The 22,816-nt window shown below is 42.7% G+C and overlaps 1 protein-coding gene across 2 annotated transcripts in view; it reads left to right on the top strand.

Annotated features, from left to right (window-relative positions):
* Nucleotides 1-523: 523 nt before the first annotated feature.
* LOC136047833 (protoheme IX farnesyltransferase, mitochondrial) overlaps nt 524-22,816 on the top strand; it is a 92,847-nt gene continuing 70,554 nt past the window's right edge. For both annotated transcript variants that reach the window (XM_065735134.1, XM_065735135.1), the window contains exons 1-4: nt 524-628; nt 1,185-1,309; nt 2,079-2,400; nt 10,104-10,228. In XM_065735134.1, the coding sequence (XP_065591206.1) occupies nt 586-628; nt 1,185-1,309; nt 2,079-2,400; nt 10,104-10,228 (615 nt within the window). In that variant the 5' untranslated portion in view covers nt 524-585. The remainder of the gene's footprint in view (nt 629-1,184; nt 1,310-2,078; nt 2,401-10,103; nt 10,229-22,816) is intronic.

Genomic DNA, 22,816 nt, shown 5'->3' with positions numbered 1-22,816 from the left:
CCCTTTCAGGTCACACTGCAGCAGAGGCCGCTTCCTCAGCGCCTTGCACCAACTGCCAGCCTGTCAGACCTGCCCAGGGTGGGCTCCAACAGCAAAACCAGCGTGTTTTTGTCTCGAGGTCAGCAACTGAGCCCGCTCAGAGGACCCAGCAAGGGAAGAGGGACTGCAGGGGACAGCAGCAGCCCCGCAGCGTGACCTCCTGCAACACGCAGCTAAAAACAAGCGGTTGACAAAGCTGCTTTCAACTCAGGAAAACGTCTTCAGCAGCTGAAAACGCGCGCGTTTTCTGATGTTGTACAAGTTCTTATAAGCACCAGGTGTGATTTCCCCCATGACACCGTCCCGCGGTCACAGATACTACATTAATTGAGGGTTTTAACTGCAAACCGCCGATGACGCGCCGCTCCGGGCCGCTCCTTCGCATTGAGGAGTCAGAGCCCGCCACGAAAACCCCACACCCCCTCACACAGCCGCCCCCATCCCCAACCGGAAGTGGCGACCCGGAAGACGTGTAGAGGTCAGACAGGGCAACATGGCGGCGCCCAGGCGGTGAGAGGAAAGGGCGGCGGGAGCGGCGGCGCGGTCATGAGGGCTGCCCGCTGCTGCAGCCCGCCACAGGCGCTGGCAGGTACCGTGGGCAGGGCGGGACCGGGGCCGGTGGTGTGGTAGGTCTGGGGGCAGCGGGAGGGCTGGGTTGGGGGTGCGAGGTGTGCTCCCCCGCTGTCCCGGCTGCTGTGGGAGCGGCCGGGGCTGGTTCTGCTTTTCGGGGTCGGTTCTGCCTTTCGGGGTCGTGTCACTCTGTAGCGTTTCTGTGTGACCCCATTCTCGTGTTCATTAAATGCCGGCTAATAACGTACGCTCACAGGCCTCGGTGCGAGCGTCCTATCTGGTGCCATCTGCTTTCTTCGAGCACTGTTTGTATTTGAGATGGTTGTGGAGTGCAGGTGGAAGGAGACGAGTTTAGCAGTGCTTGTCAGTGCGGGGTGGATGAATCTGAAAGTGAAGCTGCGTGCCCTGTGCTTTTGGTGCACCCATTGGGGCTCCTCTGATATGTCTCTCCCCTCCCAGCAGCCTGGTTCTCATTTCTTGTGATGCAGTGTCCCATCGGGTGACACACTGCATGCTGAGAGTTACAGGCAAGAGGAGGAACTGAAACCTGATGTTCTCTTCTTTCTTTTCAATAGGAATATTTGTCTGGCACCTGAAGAAAGCAGGAATCCGGCAAGCACCATGCCAGTTTGTGCACCTGTGCCGTGTGGCTAATGACAGACTGATTACATTTCAGTACTTCAACTTTCTCAAACGAATGGTAAGTCATTGAATGTGTTTATCCTATGTTTCCTATTCTTTAAGTAGTTTTGTTTCATGTGGTGAGTTAAACCAAAGATTAGTTTAAATATATATATATATATATTTGTCATATTTGGCCAGCTCAGGCAAGTGCAAGCATCTCCTTTTCTGCATTGCGGGGTTAAGCAATTGGGGTCTGAAACATTTGAAGTTGAAGAAGGCCTGCTGCAGCGAGGATAATGCTGTGTGCTGCAGTATGGCCTCTCCTGACAGGGAGCTTTTGTGCCTGTGGAGTATGGTACTTATCTCTTCCTGGGAAGCAGGAAATTGAATTAATTTTACAGTTATTATTTGTTAAAATGCTCAGAAGATAATTTGTGGGGCTGGAGTTGTTACAAACCTACATGTACCTCTTTGCATACATCTGAATTAATCATTCATAAATCAGATGATGCTGTCTGGTGCTGTTAAAGATGAATCAAGAAAAGTTTGCTGTTGAAAGTACAAAGGGAAGTGTTGCTTGTTTAGAAGCAGTTCTTCAAGGTTAAGTAAATGTCATTGAGACAGTTGTGAAATGAAAAGATGCCTTTTTTGTTTGTTGTCCAACTTAAGTAACTTTTTTGACCCATAAGGTAAATGTGAATTTCAGGCTAACTCAGTCATGTCGTCATAGGAAGTAATTATCATTGAGAATAATAATGTAGCAGTAACGTTGGTGATAATAGCACTGTGAAGTTGACAAAAACATCTTTTTAATTAACTATCTTAAAATTTATCATTCTATCTAGTATGTAACACAGTACAACAGAGACCTCAGCCAACAAGTGAAACCGAAGTCAGATTCAATTGTGTCTCCATTCCGTGAGAGTCAATTGGATCAAGAAAGAAAGGTTATACACAAGATTGCACCAATTTCACCTGTTCATCAACCTTTGTCTGAGATGTCAAACAGAAATGAGTTGAGAAAAATTCAGTCAGCTGCAGAAATGAGAGACCCAGCCGTGCCACTAACAGCAGAATCCAAAGAAGAAAGACAATGGAAAGAAATGAAGCTGAGGCTGGATGATTTGCCAGGAATTCTGGCACGTTTGTCCAAAATTAAGCTTACAGGTACTACTGGTTATTTTTTCACTTCTGTGCATCCTTTTTGGCATTTATAGTTCTCTGCCACATTCACACAATCACAGAATTGGAGGGGTTGGAAGGGACCTCTAGAGATCATCTAGTCCAACCCCCAGATCATCTAGTGTAACTCCCTTAATCCCCAAGGTTAATGGTACTGTGTATGTTTTTCTGTGATAGCTTCCAATTCAGTGACAAGCACGTGAGTCAACTCCATCAAATATGTGCAGGAAAAAATAATTCAAAGCAAGTATTTCTTTGCCCATTGAATTTATTTATCTCAAGGAAAAGCTTGCATTATATCATCAGCTAGCTTTTTGGGATTGTAAGTGAATGCTGATACAAAAATATAACGTAGAACTGGATTAGGAATTGATTTTTCTTCTGTGTTTTCAGCCTTGTTTTTCCATGGTGATATTGTAGTGGTCACATACAGTGCACAATGGCTGTTTACACTTTTCTCCACTGAAGAAACCTTCTAGTTCTCAGCGTTGGTGAGACACGCCATGTTTTGGACTTGACTAAACTGATCTTGTCTGTTTGTCCAAATGTTCCTCCTTGCTATTTAAAAAAAAAAAAAAAAGCTCAAGGTGTCTTTTTTTCTTGCTGGTAAACATTTGAGTTAGTGGACTTGAGGAATGGCAAATGTTTGATACTGTAATGTGTTCTTTTTACTTAATAGCCTCGATAATTTCAAATGTAGGCATATAACACTCTTACTGACTCATTCATCAGTTCTCAGGTTTATTGTACTTCAAATTTTGCAGCAGCTTTGTGACATGTGCAATCAGAATTATCCTCTTTTCTTTCTGCGTGATACTGATATTTTCCTCCTTGTGCTTTTAAATTCTTGGCAGTATTTTGTTTCTGTAGTGCTCACCACAGATAATATGTAGGAGCTCAGTGCCACAGCAGTGCTTCTCAGAACAGGAGTCTCAAGTACTGTAGTAAGGTGGGAGGAGAATCTCTTTTTTTTTCCTGGAGAAAATAGTTTTACATGATACTTTCTTTGGCCTCACTGTTGCCACCGAACTTCAGAATAGCTTCTAGTAGGTCTTCTTTAAGTGCTGAAGACCACATTGCAGGCAACTATGTTTTTTCTGGTTTGAAGTCTAGTGTTACTTGGAAGGCTGGAGAGGGTAAAGGTTACAGAATTTAATTTTGTTCAAAATTGTCAGTTGTCTTCAGATGTGTCAGGGAACCAAGGTGATAAACTGCAGCTGTTAAGAAGGTATAAAGATGCAGGAAAAAGTGAATCTCTCTTTATGTTGTGATCCTCTTGGATGAGGGATATTTTATAGAATCGAGGAGCACAAAACTATAAGTTGGATTTTGGATGCAGAGAGGTTTGTAGGAAGAGAGCTGTGCTGGTCCTTTGGGTCATAGGAGAGTGTAGGAGGCAAGAAGGAAAAATATTCGGTGTAATGTGTGGAGCTAGAAAATAGCTTTAGTTTTTTATCCAAGTTGTGTTATTTTGTAGACAAATACTTATTCTGTACGGTGTATGGCATTTGAGGTCTTTGAGTTATTTATTTCTGTTATTAAAGAAAAAATAGATTCTGAGGTCACTTTTATTTTTGCAACTCAATTCATTTCACCCATGGAATACTGATAGATCTCATATCCTCTGTGTTGTTTTTGGCAGGCTCTTTATTTATACTTTTTAAGTATAAAATAGCAAAAAAACAAACTGTGCATTATGCTAAAGTGGGACTTCCTTATGCCCTTGTCTTTTCCTGCTGCTGAAGTAAAGAGTGTGTTTGTTTGTATTCTGAACTGTAATTCACCTTTGAAAGGAAATGAGCTTAGCTATTACCATACCCTCCTGCCTCATGTAAACTATAGTTCATATGACTCTGCCATTAGAAACTGCCTTCCCAACAGAAAAAAGATTGTTGTTTATATTCCTTTGCCATAAAAAATGATTAGGGAACTTTTAATTACTTGTCACGTAATCTACCTTTTTGGGTTTGGCTTCTGTCCTTTCCCATCCTACATTCTCTGCTGGCTGCCCTCTGAACAGCTGTCTCTTACCATCATGGCACTTGGAAAACGAATGCATCTGCCTGATAAGTGTTCAGAATTATAAATTTCATTGTTTTCAGCTTTATCACAAAGTTCACGTGGAGCTGAAAAAATAAAAAAGAAGTACAGCAGTATGGTGATTCTAATCCTTCGTAATGTGAACACACTGTTAAGTATTTCAGGCTGTCTCATCCTCTCAAAATTCATTTTGTGTTTTCCTCTGTGATCACAGATGAGAACTGAAGTGAGCTGTGCAGGGAAGTTAAACTTTGGTTTTGAACGTGGGGGAAGTGTGATGAAGGCACAGTGTGCAGAGCGCTGGGCGTCCTCCTTAGAGAGCTGTGCTTTGTGAACACATCCTTGTTGCTCCCGTGCTCTGGGCTGCTTTGCACTTTGCTCTCCTGGTGATGACAACCGGTTGGAGGTACAACATGTTGTGTAGTGCGAGTCTGAGAAGTGGGTGTGTGTCGTCAGACAGTTGCAAATGAAGCTGCTAATTTCTGAACAGCTGTGGTGTTTGTATCTACATTGCCAGTTCATTGAGGAGGGGGCTGTGTCTGTAGCTCCTCTCCCTCTGCTGTGCCTGGAGTCGTTGGGTCCTGGCTCTTGTTTCTCCTGTGGCTGCTATGATACCAATCCGTAGTTCTTGGAAAAGGCATGCTAATGCCCCTATATTTCAGCTGTTTATCCCATACTTTAATATACTACAGTAAACATTTTCATTTGACTTCTTAAACACATTAATTTTCATCTAATGACTGTTCTACACAGTTGTATGTTAACTGCTTGCTTTTTTACCCAGAGTCCTTCCCATGAAGTTTTGTATTTTACAGCATCTCATTACAAAGCACATCTATCTCTTAGCTTTTCAAAGCCATTTTAGAAATTTGGTAGTATTTTTTTCAAAATACATGTGAACAGTTAATCTATTAACATGTAATGAACTTTTCCTTTCTATTCTGATTACAGAAGCCTCTTTTCATATCTCACTGGAGTGGCTGGCTTCTTGACTGGGTTTCTTGCTTTGGTTCTGTGCGCACAGCATCTGTGAGTCACAGAGGCCTTCAAGTGACTTCAGGAGGCCATCTAAGCTAGTTTTTCTCATGGTAGGACCTACTTCAGGTGTATCATTCCTGACTTCATATTATTCTGTTCTAAAAACCACCCAAGAATGGGAAATACCCAGCTTTGCTGCTTGATCTGCTGCAGTGTGCTCCCGTCCTTTCTGCTGACAAGCTTCATGTTGGATCCAATGCAAGCCCTGTTTTGCTTCCATTTAAATCTATTATTATTTCTCCAAGCACTAGGAAATCTGGGAACTCTCTGAAGTCTATTTTGCTGTGTTGCTGTCCCTGAGGATGTGAGATGATGTTTGGTTGTATCTCAGAGGGTTCAACCCAGAATCCTATCCATATTACGTGAGAATCTCTGAGAGTAAATTGTCTCTGATCTTACGATGATCTGTACATTAGGAGAGAGTTCAAAAAGGCAAGCCTTGGGGTGTTTGTACCTTAATAAATCTGAGGTCATTTGTCATCTCTATTAGTGTCATTCCAGGGTTTAGCACGGTTGGATCAGAATCAAACCTGTTGTTCTTTGTCCTTGCCTGGGTGCTGTGTGTTACGATCTGACTCCAGGGCTGGTGGAATCAGTTCCCTGAGGAAGCCTATGGATTTGTTTGGTGTTTGTTTTTTAAAGCAGAGATTTATGGGTTGTTCTACTGCTATCTAATCATTGGTAGCTCCTTCCTCAGGAAGGAAAATCTGGATGTTCCCAAATCAGGGGCCAAAATTCTTGTGAGAATTGGAGGAATCTGTGCTATTGTTCTCACTTCTTTATTTAAATCTGCTTATAAGAAGATTATCCTATTTCATTTACTAGAAAACAGTCAGAGGTAATTAGATGTATTGCTTATGTATGGATTTGTGTCTGCGTAGTAGTAGTGATCCTCCTGCACAGACAAACTGAAGTGGAAATGAGGAGTGGAGATGTGTGCTCCTGCCTTGCACAGTGATCATTAACACCCTGCTTCATCCCTGCGTCCATCTCCTATTTGCAAAATGAAGATGATGGTTATCCAGCTTTACATAATGATTCTGAGCGTTGCTGAGCTGCCAAGTAGTGACTAAATAAGGTGCTTGTGTGTGCACGGGCTAAAAATCTGCTCACAGCTGACCTAGTAAAAAAAATTCCATTTGCTTTAGCGGAGTTCCAGTACATTTCCGCTCCAACCAAGAGCAGAATTTATTCTTTAAATTATAGCTTTAATACAGCCAGAAACTTTGAGAAAGATTTATCAGTGTTCCTTGTATTGACTGTTACTAGTCTACATGTATTCTCGGTGCTAAATATAGCTCATAGGCCTGTCAAAGTTGTTCTTGTTCTCTGGTTATTAAAGCAGTAACTATTATCCTATCAAAGAAACAAAGGTTGATAGTGATACTTCACTAGCAATAACAAGGAGAACTTAAGAAAGAAAAAATAAACTATCATTGCGGCTTTCAATGCATTTTAACAGTGAGAGATGAGTGCTGTTCTCTCCGTGTTATTGCAGTTGAATTTTATATGAGATGATGTGAAGATTTGTTTCAAATGGCTGTCCTGAATTTACGTTTGTTTCAGGAGTTTGGCTGTCTGTAGTGGGTGAGTTATGGTCTGCAACAAAACGTGGGTAGGCCTTCCCCTGCCTTTAGCTTCCCTGAAAGCAAAGCGTGACAACTTGAGGGATTCCATCAGCTTTTGGAAGGGTAGTGTCCCTTGAAAGAGTACCTAAAGACTTGTAATAGAACAAGGAAACTGTCCTCAATTAAAATAGAAATACATTTGCTTTTGTTCTTCCATGTATGCTGGTGTATCATCAGTGAGGGGACAGAAAGGAAATCTAAAGCTGAATTGGTTTGCTTTGGATTTCTACCCATTTATTTTGGCTTGGCTACTTTTTAATAGGAGGTAAACAAAGTACAGTGCAGTGATTTGCATGCTATAAATACAGAGATCATAAAGGCAGATGACATTACAATGAAACTGAAAAGGAATGCAAAGAATACAGTGTGCTGTAGACCTTTTGGATGTGTTTTTATGCTGGAAACATCACTATTCACTCTTCCTTTTTTTTTTTTTTTTTTTTTGCACCATTGTGTTAACATTTTTCTTTACATTTACATTGAAATTGTAGTCAAAAGTGCCTTGTTAATTTCTGGTAAAGATGCTTAAAGGACATAAAGTTAGGAATAGGTTGAGATCATAAGTTTAAATCCTGGCTTCCTTTTGAAGATAATGCCAGCTCTCGTCAACAAATCTTGAAAGGATCGATTCCATCTATTCCATAATAAGGTGAAGTTAATTCAGTCCCTAAAGCACTAAACTAACAGAGAATAAAAAACAAACAGTCAATGACCTCATTCCCTTGATGTGATCTCAGTTAAATATACTTTTCCTCCACCAAGAAAGTAGAAGAGTAAATTATTGCTTCCACAGTAAAAGAAAATAAACTTTTCCATGCAAAGAGAACATTTTCTTATTTGCTCTCAATGTGTTGCATTCAAACTCCAGGCAATGAGATGAGCAGCAAGCCTCGTGCTCAGAGCATGGCCCTAGCCAACCAAAGTACCTGGTAGAGCTGGCTACATCTGAGGACGTGCTACAGCCTTTCTGTAACAGGATCCTGATAAGTCGTGCTGAAACGACTGGCTGAGATTAATCCAGAGAAATCAATTGGGACTTTAATTAGCGCTGTAGCTGTACCGTGTGAGGATTTCTGTGAGGTCAGTGTAGTGGTTGTGTTACACTCACTGTTTGCCAATCTGCTCCACCTTTCCTCTTCAGTAAATGAGTTGGTGTTTTCCTGTAATAAATTGGTGTGAAGTGCTCTCTAAGATAAGTTTTAATTAAACTCTTGTCTAGAAGTGGAAGGGTGATTTATTATGCCAAAAGATGAATGCAATCACTCTTAGTAATGCAAATGCCACTGTTTTACTATCTATCCTCTTTGGGGTGTATTTTTTTTTAACTCTCAGTTGTAAACCAATGAGTCTAATATTTTCTCCTTTCTCTGCTATGAAGGATGTTCAGTGTGGAAGCAGGATGCCGTGCCTCTGACTCCTGAATAAATGGGGCGCAGCACTCAGAAACAACAGTCCTGCATGGCTGTTAGTGAGCCTGGGGATTACAGGCTCTGCTGTGATTTCACAGCTGCTTGGAGGGATCTTCATCGCAGGTTCCTGGTGGCTGAGGAGCAGCTGAAAGGAGCTGTGGGAGGAGCCAGGTGCTGGTGTGGAGAGGCAAAGCCATGAGCTTTGCTTGTTGTGAGCCTTGCACCCGCAGACAGCTTGTGTAACAGCCATCCTGTGAACCCCTCACGAGGCTAAGTGGTGTTTGTAACAATACTGGATACGTTATTATCATAATATTCAGCTGCCGATGGATTTTAATACTTAGTGGAAAGTTTTGATGAGCAGCAAGTCATCTTCGCTGTCGTTTTATGATTAAATCCTAATATTCTTATGCAGGCATGGTTCTGCAAAGCAGTGCTGTGCGTGTGCATCCTTGCTGACGGGTCTCTGCCATGTCATTTACTTTCTCATCTCAAGTAACACCACTCAGCAGATAATCCCAATATTTTCAGTCAGCAAAGGTTATTTATTTGTCGCTTAACTTCAGATAAATGGGAGGCTTTGTAGGAACTGGGAAGATAAGAATATTCTGATTCTTTAATGCATGCCTTTGATTTGAGGTCTGGAATGTAATTACACACAATACGTTTTTTTTTTAACTGCTTTGTTTAATAACTGTATTATTTTTTGATTGTAAGTTTCAAGGTCATAAGCAAGAAGTTCAATAAGTGCTGGCTTTTATAGTCTTAAGAAAGGGTAGAAAATGAAAAATTTCTTGCCAAATGCATGTTTCATATGACCTATTATTTAGGTAATTACAGTATTAAGACTGCAACTTGGGTTTCTTTCTTTGTAAAGATGTGATTTGCAGTGCTGTGCTGAAGTTATAATTTTGGATGACAAAATCGATCCGGATTTCTGTTAATCCACTGAAATGTGGAAGTCTTTAAGTGTTGCTAACTCTGTGTAGTGATGTGATTGTATCTTCTGCTTGAGGTGGGCATGTCCCATGGAAACAGTGAGCAAATGCTTGTGCAGCAAGGTTAATAAATGCACAAGGTGTATTTTACATATCCTCGGCCTCTTGGTTTTGTGCTCTGCTTGAGTCCCTGCTAATTATGCTATTTGACATAAGTTGCATCTCAGCTTGCAATTTTCCTTACTGTTTTTCTTCTGTGTTAGGCTTCACAATGGCACGTGGGCTACTGGAAAAAATGTGTCTTGTGTATGTGTTATATGAGGCAGTGTGATACTATATTAGTCCATAAAGCAAAGAGTACAGTGGTTTTATTCTCACTTCTTCTAATTATATGCTGATGGGTCTAGGTTTCTCATTTCATCCCAGACTGTTCTCCTTCCCATCTTTGCCTTTGTTAGGCTGCGTTGGCATTAACAGGACTTTGTTCTTGGAGCTACTTTGATCCAAAGAAGGTATAAAAAGTGAATCTGCACTGGGCTTCTTACAGGAATTACACACCTTAACACTAGTGGTGTGCATAAAGGAGATGATTTCTTGTTGATGCCCTGAACTGTGTGCTCTTGCTTGTCTTGCAGCTCTGGTGGTGAGCACGGCGTCCGCTGGCTTTGCCATGGCTCCCGTCCCGTTTGACCTGCCTTGTTTCCTGCTCGCCTCTCTAGGAACTGGCCTGGCTTCCTGTGCTGCCAACTCCATCAATCAGGTCAGTGCCTCGGCCCCTCTGTGAGCTGCTGTGTCCTAGCTTTGGGATTGCTGCTGTGTGTGAGTGAATGGCAGGGCATGCTGTGCCTTCAGCCCCAGCCCTGGGCTGTTAAAACTGACACCACGAAAGGGCGACGTGTCTGTGAATTAAAGTGCAGTTGCTAGGCACAGTGTGTTTATTCAGAATCAAGTTGATGAGGTTTTAAGCCTCCCAATAACAATGTTTATCTTGATAATACCATGCATGGATCAGTGAAAATGACACAGGAAGAATGGTGTAATTGGAGTATCGGAATAGCCAGCAGGGCTCCAGACTGATGGGCCTGGATGCTGCATTGCATGACCTTGCAGGATCTGTCTGAGGGAAGGCTCAGAGCAGCTAGTTCATTGAGTGGGACATTGGTGGGGTTTGTGCTTGCACGCAGAAAATTGAGTGGTAGCCTGGAATTGGGATATCTCTTGTACATCTCTAAAACAAATTGAAAGTCTCAGTCTTGGGGAGCTGTGTCATGCTGCAGATGTGATAGCTGCCTGAGCTTGGGCTTCCTTTCATATGCGGAGGTGCCTGTGCAACTTGATGCTGATCTTTTAGCTCTTCTGCAGCCCAGCTGGATGGCAAAGTCTCTTAGGCTCCTCCAAAGTCCCAGAGGAGAACTGAACTAGTGAACTTTTGGTACAGAGTGGAAAATAAGGCCTGAAAAAGAAGTGCCAGTGACACCTTCTCTAGCACTTTGAGGATTCAGCAATTACCTGGAGTCTTGAGTGCTGGGATGCCTCTGGTGGAGCAGAGCATGGAGCTTTGCTGTCCTGCAGACACCCCTCCTGAGTTGGCTTCCTTGATGCTTAAGCCCTGTAACACCTCAGGTGTTGACACCTGCTGTACTCTTTGTGGTTGCACTTGTAACAAACCTCCTGTTCTGACTCAGATAAGAGCAGATGGTGCTGCTTGTCAAGAATTAGGGAAGGCAGCAAGTCTTGTGTCTGCTCTCCAAAAAGGACGCGTGCTGTTTTTTGTTTGTTGGTTTTTTTTTTCTAGTGCCTTGGAAATATTTGGGTGAAGACACTTAAGTACCCTTGAAAAATAATTTTAAGACAGTCACACTGTGCTTTATGCAGGATGCATTTGGCGTATTTTTCACAAAGGGAGGTCCGGATAAATAGGATTTGTTTTGTGACCTATCAATCCTTTGAAATATTTACTGTTGTATTTACTATTGTATTTACTTTGCCTTTTGACCTAGATGCTGCTGGACTCAAAAGGAAATTCTTGTTCAGAGGCTCTTGTGTAATATGTCATTCTTGAGATTCAGATGCATCTTCCTACAGATGATAATCTTGCACAAAATACTGATTTTTTTTTTCCTTCTCTATGGCTTCCATGTACTGCCTGATACTTTGATAGCCTTTTTAACCTCTTGCTTTTTGAACTCTTGAGATATTTATGAGTACCAGGAAGCCCACGCCATGATTTGGAGTTTGGGATGGGAAGGGAAAAGTAGGAGTGTGATAGTTTTGTGCTTGGGTCCCTTAATTTGCCATTTACTCAGTGCTGTCTCGCAGCAGGGACAGCTGGCAGTGTGCTCTTATGCAAGGAGGCTTATTGCAGCCTCTCAGCCTCCCCTCCACAATCAGAGCTGAGTGCTTTAAATTTGCACCCTCGCCTTTTTTTTAGTCACTTACTTGGCTATTTAGACAGGCCTTCAAGGCAGCTACTCTTACTAAGGAAAACAAAGCAGAGTTGGTAACAAAGCAAAAGAAAACAGCTGTGGTTTATGACCTTGTTTATCAATAGAACCTTTCAGTCGATGATTATCCCTTTCCCGACGTTGCTATTGGTGCTGTTTGTGTCTGAATGGGCTGGGAATTTAATTTTCAATAAATACTGTAAGCTGGGGTGTGTGTCTTGACCTCTGGGAAAGCACTTTTGGCTCGGAACTTCCTTTTATTGCTACTTTGCTCTGTCCATTGCTCCCAGCACACATCCCCTTCCCTGGCAGCTCATGACTCATGTTTCCCTCGCTGCTCCTCGCTGTCCCTCAAGGACCTCTTTATATGATAACCTCTTTCCGCTTCCCGCATCTCAATAAATCTGTGCATCTTTAAGGGCAACTCGTCTTTCCCACCCCTCATTTCCCTGATGAATCTGCCTTTGCAATTTACAGCCCCCCCAAGTATGCCGTGGGAAGGCAGCGTGTTGATTGTGTCAGATTCCTCCCCGTGATTTAGGACAGGATGTGAAGAACTTGATCCTGTGAAAATGCAGTAGAGATTCCATCATACTCATGGAAGCACAGTTAGGAACTTCTGAACGCTGAAATTCTGGGGTTTGTTGTGCTTTTTTCTTTCTCTTGGCCGTATGGGCACAGCGTGGTGGGAGCTGGGTCAGGTCTGCCCTTCGGACTGAGCTGAAGTTGGCTGCGTGGGGATTGCTGGGGGGAAGTGGGGCTGCACAGAGAGCAGGGGGTCATGGTTTGTGGGTTTTTTGTGTTTTAAGGAAATGCTGTAAAATAATCTTTTAATTATCACTTGCCCTCTCGTTTTAGGATTGGTGCATGCCATTCTCTAAACGTGTTTTCTTTTGTCTAACCACAAAAGCTGGAATGTCACAAAAATGTACCAGAGTGCAGCTTCTTACCCCACCTTCAGTGTCCTAATGAATGTTGGGAGTTGGTGGCACTGTACTTTTCGATGGCCAGTAGAAGCCTAGTCGGGGTCACTGTCAACCAATGGCACTTAGAAACGAGTTTCCTTTGTAACTCATAACTTCAGGCTGTACTTTCTGATGCAAGTAGAAGTAGTATGTTTTCACAGTGGTTCTGTGTAACTGGTTAACTATTTTAGAAACGGATCTATTTTTATTTATTGATTACAAATGACAGTGAAAGAGTTGTTGGACATTATCCTGAAAAATGCAGACAAAAAGCATCCAAGCTTGAGCTTGCATTAGCAGGAAGCGTGGTTTATGTTTTCCACCAAAGTCACTCTAGAACTCTGATTTACAAAATTTCAAGAGGAGCACTCTGCAGTAGTTCATATTAGAGATATTAGGGTGAAATGGGCTTGTGGAAGATGTAGTACATTCTGATGATCTGGGTACGTATCAGAGGATCCATTGGCTTTCCTGGAACCAGTGTTGGGTCTTGAGAATGCAGTGTCATGTTGAGGGCTGATGTGGGAGTTAATTCCTGCTGGAGGTACTGAGGATAGGGGGTGTTTTGTTTCTCTTGTCTGCTACCAGCAGTGCTGCCTCTGCCTCACTTCTTTCCATCACAATACTTCAGAGCTGTACGTCTCACCTCATCTAGCATTTTAGTGGCCTGCTAATCCAGTGGTCCCCAGTTTTCTTCCACATCACGCAACACTGCGTTATATCCTTCAGCCCTTCGCTATTGTACTACAACATGTCACCACATTTCAGTCCCACCTGCTCAAACTGCTTTCCTCTTCTGTCTTTCTTTTTTTTTTTCTAATGGCAATCCTTCTTTTTCCAGCATAAAAGCAACTGGAAATTATTTTGGACAGGTGTTCTCTATTGGTGTTCTTTCTTTTTGTAACTGGCATTTTACAGTGGTTTTAATTAAAAAGATAAAACACTAATTTATTTACCAAGGAAGAGCTTGAAGCATATTTTCTTTCTAATGCTATGAAGACAGCCAAATGCACCAGGACTCCACTTATAAGAGACCTGTCTTATTAATTGCAGTGTTGTGGGATTTCATCTAGTAAAGTACTGCATGTTAATGGTGAATAAAACATTCCTAGCGTTTCACTCTATAGAAATACCCGTGTTCCCAACTACTTTGGCATCCTTTACCAGTATAGATGCAGAAGAAGGTATTTTGTTTTTACATTGTTCCACACAAGTGACAACAAAGAGTAATCAAAACGTTGGTTTTGTGATAGCTTGGTGAGACTTACATCACACTGTGTATGTCTGCGTATTGTGTCATCGAAATGGAGTGGGAGAAAAGAATATTAAGGTAGCTGATCATCTGCTGCTGTTTCTTAGCTCTGGGTTGCTCTTTTTTTGATGATTTTTGAAATCTGACTCAAGTTTCAAGGAGTGGAGTCTTACGTTTATATTGAGGAGAAAACATGTCACTTTTGAGACTTCTAAGATACCAGCCTCTGATTTATAGGGAAAGAGAGAGAACGTGAGGGGATGTTTACAACACAATACATGGCATTAAAATGTTAAAAGAATCACATGCGCGTTTTATATGTCAAGTACATTCTTCTGTAACTGCAGCATGGTTAAAAAGTGGGAGGGAGCTATAAAGATGAAAGCAGGATGTTTAAAACGGTTTGAATTTAGTAACTGAGAGATAAAATGATGTGGTTGGATTTGACTGATGGCAGCTTGGAAAGGAAGCAGACTGAATGTCTTAGCTGAAGCTGGAGAGCTGAAAACACGAACCCTGGTAAATATGTTCGTCAGAATGAGAGAACAAATCTGAGGGCAGTTCATGTCCCTGTCCCTTCAGGGTCTGATCTGATGGCTGCCTTTAGCTTTTGATGTCAGCCTCTCCTGACAGCCATGATCCCATAGGAGTGCAGCATCAGTGGGTGGGAAGGACAGGTTTGGTGTTTAAAAAATGGAGGAATTCAGGATCTGAGTTAGCTGCTAGCTCGTGGACCTGAATATCATCTTTTGTATTATCAGCCATAAACATTTGTGTGCTTGAGATGGGCACTAGACCCAAACCAAACTAGAGCAGCCTTCTCTCCTGGCTTTAATCCTCTTTCTATCTGTACACTGATGAAGGGATAATTGTAGCTTTCAACTTTGATATTTTGCTGTTCTGTAATGACTTGATAGACCACTTCTCACAGAGCAGCTTAATGAATGCTAGAGATTTAATAAGCCTACTTACATAAATACTTATTGCCTTCTCTTCCGAAGAAAGTCGACTGAAGTGAGTGGATATAGTATATTTTCATTATAAAGTCATGCAGTGCTGGTTAAGGCACTTCTTAAAACACTCTAAATTTTTGTCATACTTTATGATCATTTTGTACGTTTCTTAAGTTTTGTGAGGGAGTATGAGGAGGAGGTCCTGCTGGGGTATCCATAATTGATGTATTCAGGTGTGTACACTGCCTGCTCCAGGCGGCCATGCTGGAGCAGGGGCTGGACCAGATTACCTTCAAATGTCCCTTCTCACCCTAGCCATCCTGGGATTATGTTGTACAAATACAGCAACTCTTTGAAATCCTGCTCCACTGCACGTAGGTGATGCCACGGATTGCTGGCATCACCTGAAGCCAGCATTGTCACAGTTGTTCTTACAAGAAAGGGTTAATCAGCACTACTTGGAACCCGGGAGATGAACCAAATTGATCCATGCCCAATGAACAGTTGTTAGTGTGGAGGGGAAACCTTATTGCTCTCTTCAAATATCTGAAAGGTGATTGCAGTGATAGTGGGGCTGGTCTCTTCTCACTGGTGACGGGGCAAGAGGAAACGGCCTCAAGATGCTCCAGTGAAGGTTTAGGTTGGATATCAGGGAAAACTTTACAGAAAGAGTTGTTAAGCACTGGAATGGGCTCCCCAGGGGTGGTGGTTGAGTCACAATCCCTGAATGTTCAGCAGTGGGTTGATTGTGCTTGGACTTGTTGATCTTGAAGGTCTTTTCCAGCCTGAGAATTCAATGGTTCTGTGGTGGCCGAAGAGCAGTGTAATCAGTTGGAGTCATACTAATGCTCTTGAAGCTAAGTGTTCAGTCAGCAAACTGACATTTGTTGTATATCTGCAGTTTTCTGAACTGATATCTAAGATCTATGAACTAGATGAAAGGAGTAGGAAGAAGTAAGCTTGGCTGTTTTTTGTTGGTTTTTTTTTAAACTTTGAGTAAAATGTTATGAAAGAATGCGTATCACTGGTTGTCAGGAATCCAACACCTTGTTCCTCTCTCAAGACAGATTGGCTGTGTTAGCTTGCTTGCCCAATTGAAAAAATAATTCATTTTTAAAGGTGGAAAAACACCCACGAGGAACTGGTTATCCCAACACCTGTGCTGTCGAGAGGCCGAGGGCGGCTGGAGACGTGCTGCCAGCTTCCACGGTGAAGAAAAGCCTTCTGCTCATCAACTCCACATTTTGTTTCAAGCAGTAACAATTATCATTGTATGTGCATGAGACACAGCGTCTGAAACAGGTTTCAAGTATTAACTCAACCCTTCTCTCCCCCGTTGCCCCCAGCCCCATCAAACAGCTTTCATTTGGCACCTGGGAGGTTTGTGCAGTTGGGTCTTGCTGACCCTGTGAGTGCTGGGTTTTTCTACTTGCATCTTCTTTTGTTTATGAGAGCTTTGGAAATATTCTCCTTGATTCGAAGTATCTCTATCTGAGAGATATTTATTTCAAGATTTTTGACTATGGAAGTTTCACACTGGACTGTAAGACCCCAAGTAAACGCTTCCTGTGGCTGTAAGAAGGGATTTGAAGTGATGTGATGTTACTTGTTGTGTTCTTGTCAGAGCTGTTGTGGTTTCTGAAGAAATCTACAGAGAAATCTGTTAAAAGGAATGAAGCAACAGAAAAAAGTAAAGGAAGGTTTAAGCTAATCCCTATGGCAGGGGGGCTGGAACTTGATGATCCTCGAGGTCTCTTCCAACCCAAGCCGCTCTGTGATTCTAATGCAGAGAAAATGATGGTTAGACACTTGGATTACTGAAGAAAAGCAAAATAGAGGAAGGCAGGTAATTCCCCAGGCCTCTTTCTCTTTATTTCCCTGTGAAGAAATTGAACACTAAAGAAAGAGCAGCAATAGTTCTTTCTGTAGTCCCCAAACCAGGTTTTTCTTGTTGTTGCCCCATCATGCCTAGACTTCTCCTGCCAAACACATGTTTTATTAAATGTCTGAGGGCAGGTAGTGAGAGCCTGGATTTATGACAACACTGGTGTTATTAATATGTTCTCATTCAGACCCAAGTTAGATATGACCTTTGTTAAGTCCAGACCAACCCTGCTCCATGTTAGAGGTTTTTCCCATTCCCTTTTCATTGTTGTCTTGTCCACTCTTTTCAGAGCTCAGAAAATTTGTTTTTCATCTTCCTCTAGCAGATTATTACAAGGCCATTTCTGAATAAGAGCACTTGTTCTCAGTGCCAGACATGCATTGCATACAGCGTATTTGAAATATCAGATTGTTGCATGATTGAGTTAAAGAAACGTCGAAGGATCCTATAAAGAGATTCCAGAGCTTTGAGTTTCCAAATCAAAGCATTTTGTGCCTGGCTATTAGCACCTTTCTCTTCTTGGTGTGTCCTGGATGAGCCCGTTTGCTGGCGCTCCCTGGTTTTAGCCTGAAGTCCATCAGCAGCACCCCTCCCTGTTCATTTGGGATTAACACCTGATGCATCTCTGTCTCCCTCTGAAGTTCCCTTTGTTTTGACTGAGCAGATTGCCTGCAGCAGGCGGCCGGGCCTTTCATCTGCACCTCCCCCCCCCTCGCCCCCAGCGATCAAAAGATTGTCAGCAGTGGTTATTAAAACCTGGTGTCTGACTCGGGGTGCAGGGCTGGCCGTGCTGGAGGCAGCTGGGACGTAATTTACAGTATATCATAAATACAGGAGAAGTGCAACACTGGAAGTCTATCCTGTGCTCTAAAGTGAGCTGATATATGCTGCTTTGATATTTTAACTGCTAGACAGCCTTCATTAGTGGTCATTGAAGATCATAACTTATGGCTCCGTCAGATGATTCATAATTGCAACAGTTAGATCGAGTTAGCGTGGAGGAATCCTTGATATCGAGTGGGAATGGCTCTGCTTGTGAAGATGTATTTCATGAGCAGTGAAAATGATGAGCACTAATGAGAACCAACTTCTGAAGGAACGATAAATTTTAAATGCAGAGATTATCTTTCCAAAGCATAAATTATTTGACCTACAACTGAAACTTGATAAAGGATCTTGGAAAAATGTTATAAATTAATGCATACCATTGTTGGAAGAAATTCTTTCCCCTCCTATGCAGATTGCATGGATGTGGCACAGGAAGAGGCTTAGGAAGAAACTGGATGTCTTCCCAGGGCTCTAGAGGGGCAGCACTTGGACACCTGTCTGCAAGGTCTTATTGCCACAGAACCGTTTGATTTGGAAGGGACCCTTAAAGGTCATATGAAAATAAATAAACCAGCATCATTTTTTTACTGCTTTCCCTTCCTCTGTGTATTGGTGTAAAGCTTCAGGTTATCGGGAAGTTTAAATGGCGATGTTTTATTGGGGTTCTTTTCCTTGTTCTGTTTCGTATATGTCAACGAAAAGGGAAAACCACGAGGAGTGGGCGCAGCGAGGAAGCAGCCCTGCCACTGTTTGCTTTCTCCTCAGCTGAATCTGCCCTTTCCTATGGCAGGCTTTGGTGATGCATGTGGTGCAAGAGTGGATGTAAAGAAAACTCCTGTCCCACCTGATAGATGGGAGCGTTGGGGAGATATCTGCAGAAGCCACTTCTGTGCATAAACGAATCCCCGAGGTGTTGTGAGACTACAGGAGGTTTGGTCTCATTAGCACCGTACTGAAACGCTGTCTGAAAATACTGGAGGTGAGTGAGGTACGGGGAAAGAAAGAATTTGCCAAATGATTAATTGTCAGGAGTACTTCAGTGGTGTGGGGTTCCCTTTAGATCCAATGCCAGCTATCCCCTGGAAACCCTGAACGCAGGCAGAACAAAGGAATTTCAAAGGGCTGAAATGATGGAATGTGGAGAGAGCAGTAGACAAAAGGGAAAGCGTAGTACTTAACAAGATTTATCTGGCTTTTTGATCCATAGGGGCAATGCCTTTCTAGGCTGAGAGAGAGAAAAGGGAAAATAACTCATCAGGTTTTTTTTTTCTGTGTGTGTGTGTCTGTATTAAATACCGTTTTGACATTTTCCAAATCAATAAAAGTCTCTTTAGTCATGCAACTGTTAAATTCTAACCTGGTTAGGTAATTATTGTCATATTCTTTTTATGATTTAAATGGTGCATATTTACCCTGCTTATTACCTGGGGCTGCTGCCAGTCCCAGCAGTGGCAGTGCAGCACTGCGGGTGCACAGGGAGGTATGGCTTTTAAGGGTTAAGGCTGATTGTTTCCTGGTTTCTTGAGCCAGCCTACCGGTACCATGTCTTTAGGGAACAGCTCATGAAACACTGACCCGGAGCATTCTGACAGTCCCTTTCCTTTTGAATGATTTTAGGCTTTTCCCTTGAAATTGCTATGGGTGTGAAATACTGTGTAAATAATGGGAATTCAGATTCTACTTGGTCTTCATCCTGTTGCATTTGATTTTTGTCTGTTGAAGCAGAGTAACAATCCCCTACCTTTAATTCTGAGTGAGTCCTGCTTTTGCTCACACCTGGTTTTGCTCTGTGCACATTGCAGCACCTGCCTCACTTTGCCCGTGCCTGGGAGGAGTGGGGAGGATGAATTGGATGCTTTATGATTGGTGCTGGTAGAGGCAGGTAGAGCTGCAGTGGGCACTCACTGCATCCCTGTTTGTATGGGCTACAAGGCATTAATTTACCTGAAGTGGGTGTCCTCAGGGAGCCATCTCTTTCTCTCTTGTGGATGAGGATCTTGGCTTGTACCTCTTCCAGCAGAGAGTGAAGAAGCTGTTGCTGTGGATGTTTCCCATGGGGTGCTTGAGTTTCAGTAGGGGTCTGGTGTAAATGTAAGCCTACATAGGGCATGCTTGGGTGAGTGTCTCTGCAGCCCATGCAGTAACTAGTATCAGAAAGTCTGGAGGCAGTGTAGTGTGAAATGTTTAATTATTTCACCTCTTCTTTCCTTTCACATTGATTCCATTTTTTGTTCATTTTGTAGAAAATGTGGCTTTCCTGGTAGCTTGGCAGTTACCACAGTGACATAATTCTTTTGATTTTTCCTTCAAACTCCATAGGTGGTTTGTTAGAAAAACACTTCTAGGATTGTCAGTGTAGCAGGTCGTGAGAGCGTGCTGAAGTTGGCTCCTTCGCAGGGGAGGTACCAATGGATGTGTTTCGTTCCGTTCCTGAAAACTCCCTGTCATATGCAATAGCAGTCTGCCACAGTGGTGACACAACGGTGGATTTCTGTTTCTGAAGGTCCCATAGCAGGTATTGCAAGCAGCCTTCAGATCAAGGTAGATGCAACTAACTGATGGTCCTTTCCTTTGTATCTGTGCTCACCAAGTTCTTGGTGGTAATGCAGAGTTTTGTTATTTTGTCATTGTAGCGGTGTCTTTTCACAGAATCACAGAATTGTAGAGGTTGGAAGAGATCGAGTCCAACCCCCTGCAAAGCAGCCCCCAGCCCAGGTTGCACAGCTCAGCATCCAGGTGGGTCTGGAACATCTCCAGAGAAGGAGACCCCACCACCTCTGTGTGCAGCTCCAGTGCTCCGTCACTGCACTGTGAAGAAGCTCCCACACACGTTGGTGCAGAACTTCTATGCTTCAGTTTGTGGCCATTTCCCCTCATCCTATCAGCACACACTGCTGAGAAGAGTCTGGCCTCGTCCTTTTGCCTCCTGCTCCTCAGATATTTATAGACATGGATCAGATCGCCTCTGATTCTTCTTTTCTCGAGGCTGAGCAGCCCCAGCTCTCTCAGCCTTTCCACTTAAGGAAGGTGTTCCACGCCCTTTAGCATCTTTGTGGCCCTCCAGTGGACTCCTTCCAGAACATCTGTCTTTTTTTGTACCAGGGAGCCCAGAACTGGACACAATACTCCATGTGTGGCCTTACCAGGGCAGAGCAGAAGGAGAGGATCACCTCCCTTGACCTGCTGGTCATGTTCTTCTTAATGCACCCCAGGATACCACTGGCCTTCTTGTGGCCATACCATATACCAGGGCACACTCTTTTGTTGAGTGTCCACTGGTTTTGGAACTTAAGATAATAATGCATGTTCTGCAGATGCTGCAGAATGGGAACAAGTGTGTGCCTGCCTATAAGAAACAAAACCACTTCTCTGAGTCATGAATTTCAGCATTTCAGGGGAGTGTAGTGGGAAGGTTGGAGAAGTAGAAGTAAGTTGTTTGGTCTGTAGAAATCAAAGAAGGTGGTTGGTGGTTGTCGTAGGGGTTGTAATCTGGAGCAAGAACAAGCTGAATGAAGCGTGTTAGAACTCAAGGCCCATCCATCTTCCCTCTGCATGGGGCAGCAAGATTCACCTCGAAGAGGTGATTGAATTATTGAGATTTGGCAAATGTCTTGTTTGCTGGTCAAGCTATTTGCTAGTGTCAACCTAGAATTTACTAGAAAGCAGCACACACCACGTTCTAGAAGAAGTAAGAGACGCTGAGAGTTGATTGAAGCTGACATAAATTCTTATTCTTAGAATGCTTTTTAATTTTTGCCTGTTCTCAAGTTGGGTTAGAAATTGCTCTAGGCACCATCAAGGTATGTTACTTCTTGGAAGCGTGCCTGCACTACTCAAGAAGTTTCCAATATGTCATCTGCCTAATTTATGATGGGAAGAGCTAACATGGCATGTGCCATACCAATGTTGCCAGCTTCTGGGGCATGTCATTTATCCTGAAAGATCTTTACTGCCCACAATTGTTGATGGTTGGTTTTTTTTCCTTTAGAGTTTTCTCCTGCTTCAGGTGGGTGGGTATCTGACATGTTCCTTGCATCTCTGCTGCTCTGTGGTGCTTGGGGCTTTGCTGGGAAACAACTGTCCCTACTGCACCAAAGCCATCAGTGGTATCCCAGTGGGATTATTACACTGGTATGAATAGAAAGCTGTAGTAAATTCTTTAAAACATTTTTATTTGTAGTGTTGAATAGCCATTTACCACTAAGTGACTTTTTAAGAGGATTCTGAGCGTAAGCTGTTTAATGAAGGAGTAAACCACAGCTCTGGGCAGTAATCCATTTCTTCTGGCTTTTATGACATCTGTATGGAAACTGAAGGGAGAGGTTGGTTTTCAATACCAAAATCATTAGGTGCATCATTCAGATTAAAAAGCACACGGCATGTTGAAAGCATCATTAAACTAGGATGAGAAATAAAGTGGGACACGTGCATGGAAATATAAAAGTTGTAGCAGCTTAATAATATAAGCTTTGACTTGAAACCAAACACGCTGGCAGATCTCTGAGGTTTGGTATTCTCAGGTCACTGGAAAGGCTAACTCTGTCTGGATCTGTGTAGATTATGTAAATTTTTGAAGGAAAACAGACTTCTCAAAGATGAAAATCTGTTCCCATAATCTTCCTTTTAAGACTTGTTTCTTATTACAGTCAAGATTTATGCTGATGCTCCTAACAGAGACATGACAATCCATTTTAACTTCAGAAAGCATCGTAAAGGTGATGGCATTTGAAAGCAAGTTGAGTAGATTCAGCTTCAAACTCGTTTTTATGTTCTGAAATTAGATGCTTTTAAAAATAATACTTTTACAAGGTGCATTAAGACTAAGAACGTCTTGTGTTTATTAAAGGGCAATAAAACCAAAATATTATCTTTGAAGGGCATCCTTTGTAAAAATGTTTGTCTGAAATGGTCTTAGTGAGTAAAGGAAGAAGTTGGGGTGAAGTAAAGGTTTTTGTCATCGTTTTTGGTAGCTTCTCAGCTGCCTGCCTGCTCCTCCCCATCCCCACTTGGGACTGGGGTTT

The sequence above is a fragment of the Cyrtonyx montezumae genome, unplaced genomic scaffold (assembly GCF_038088225.1).
Source record: "Cyrtonyx montezumae isolate F1298 unplaced genomic scaffold, pur_monq_1.0 scaffold_19, whole genome shotgun sequence".
Lineage (NCBI taxonomy): Eukaryota > Metazoa > Chordata > Aves > Galliformes > Odontophoridae > Cyrtonyx > Cyrtonyx montezumae.
Note: the sequence above shows the minus strand (reverse complement) of the source record. Positions and strands in the feature narration are given on the sequence as shown.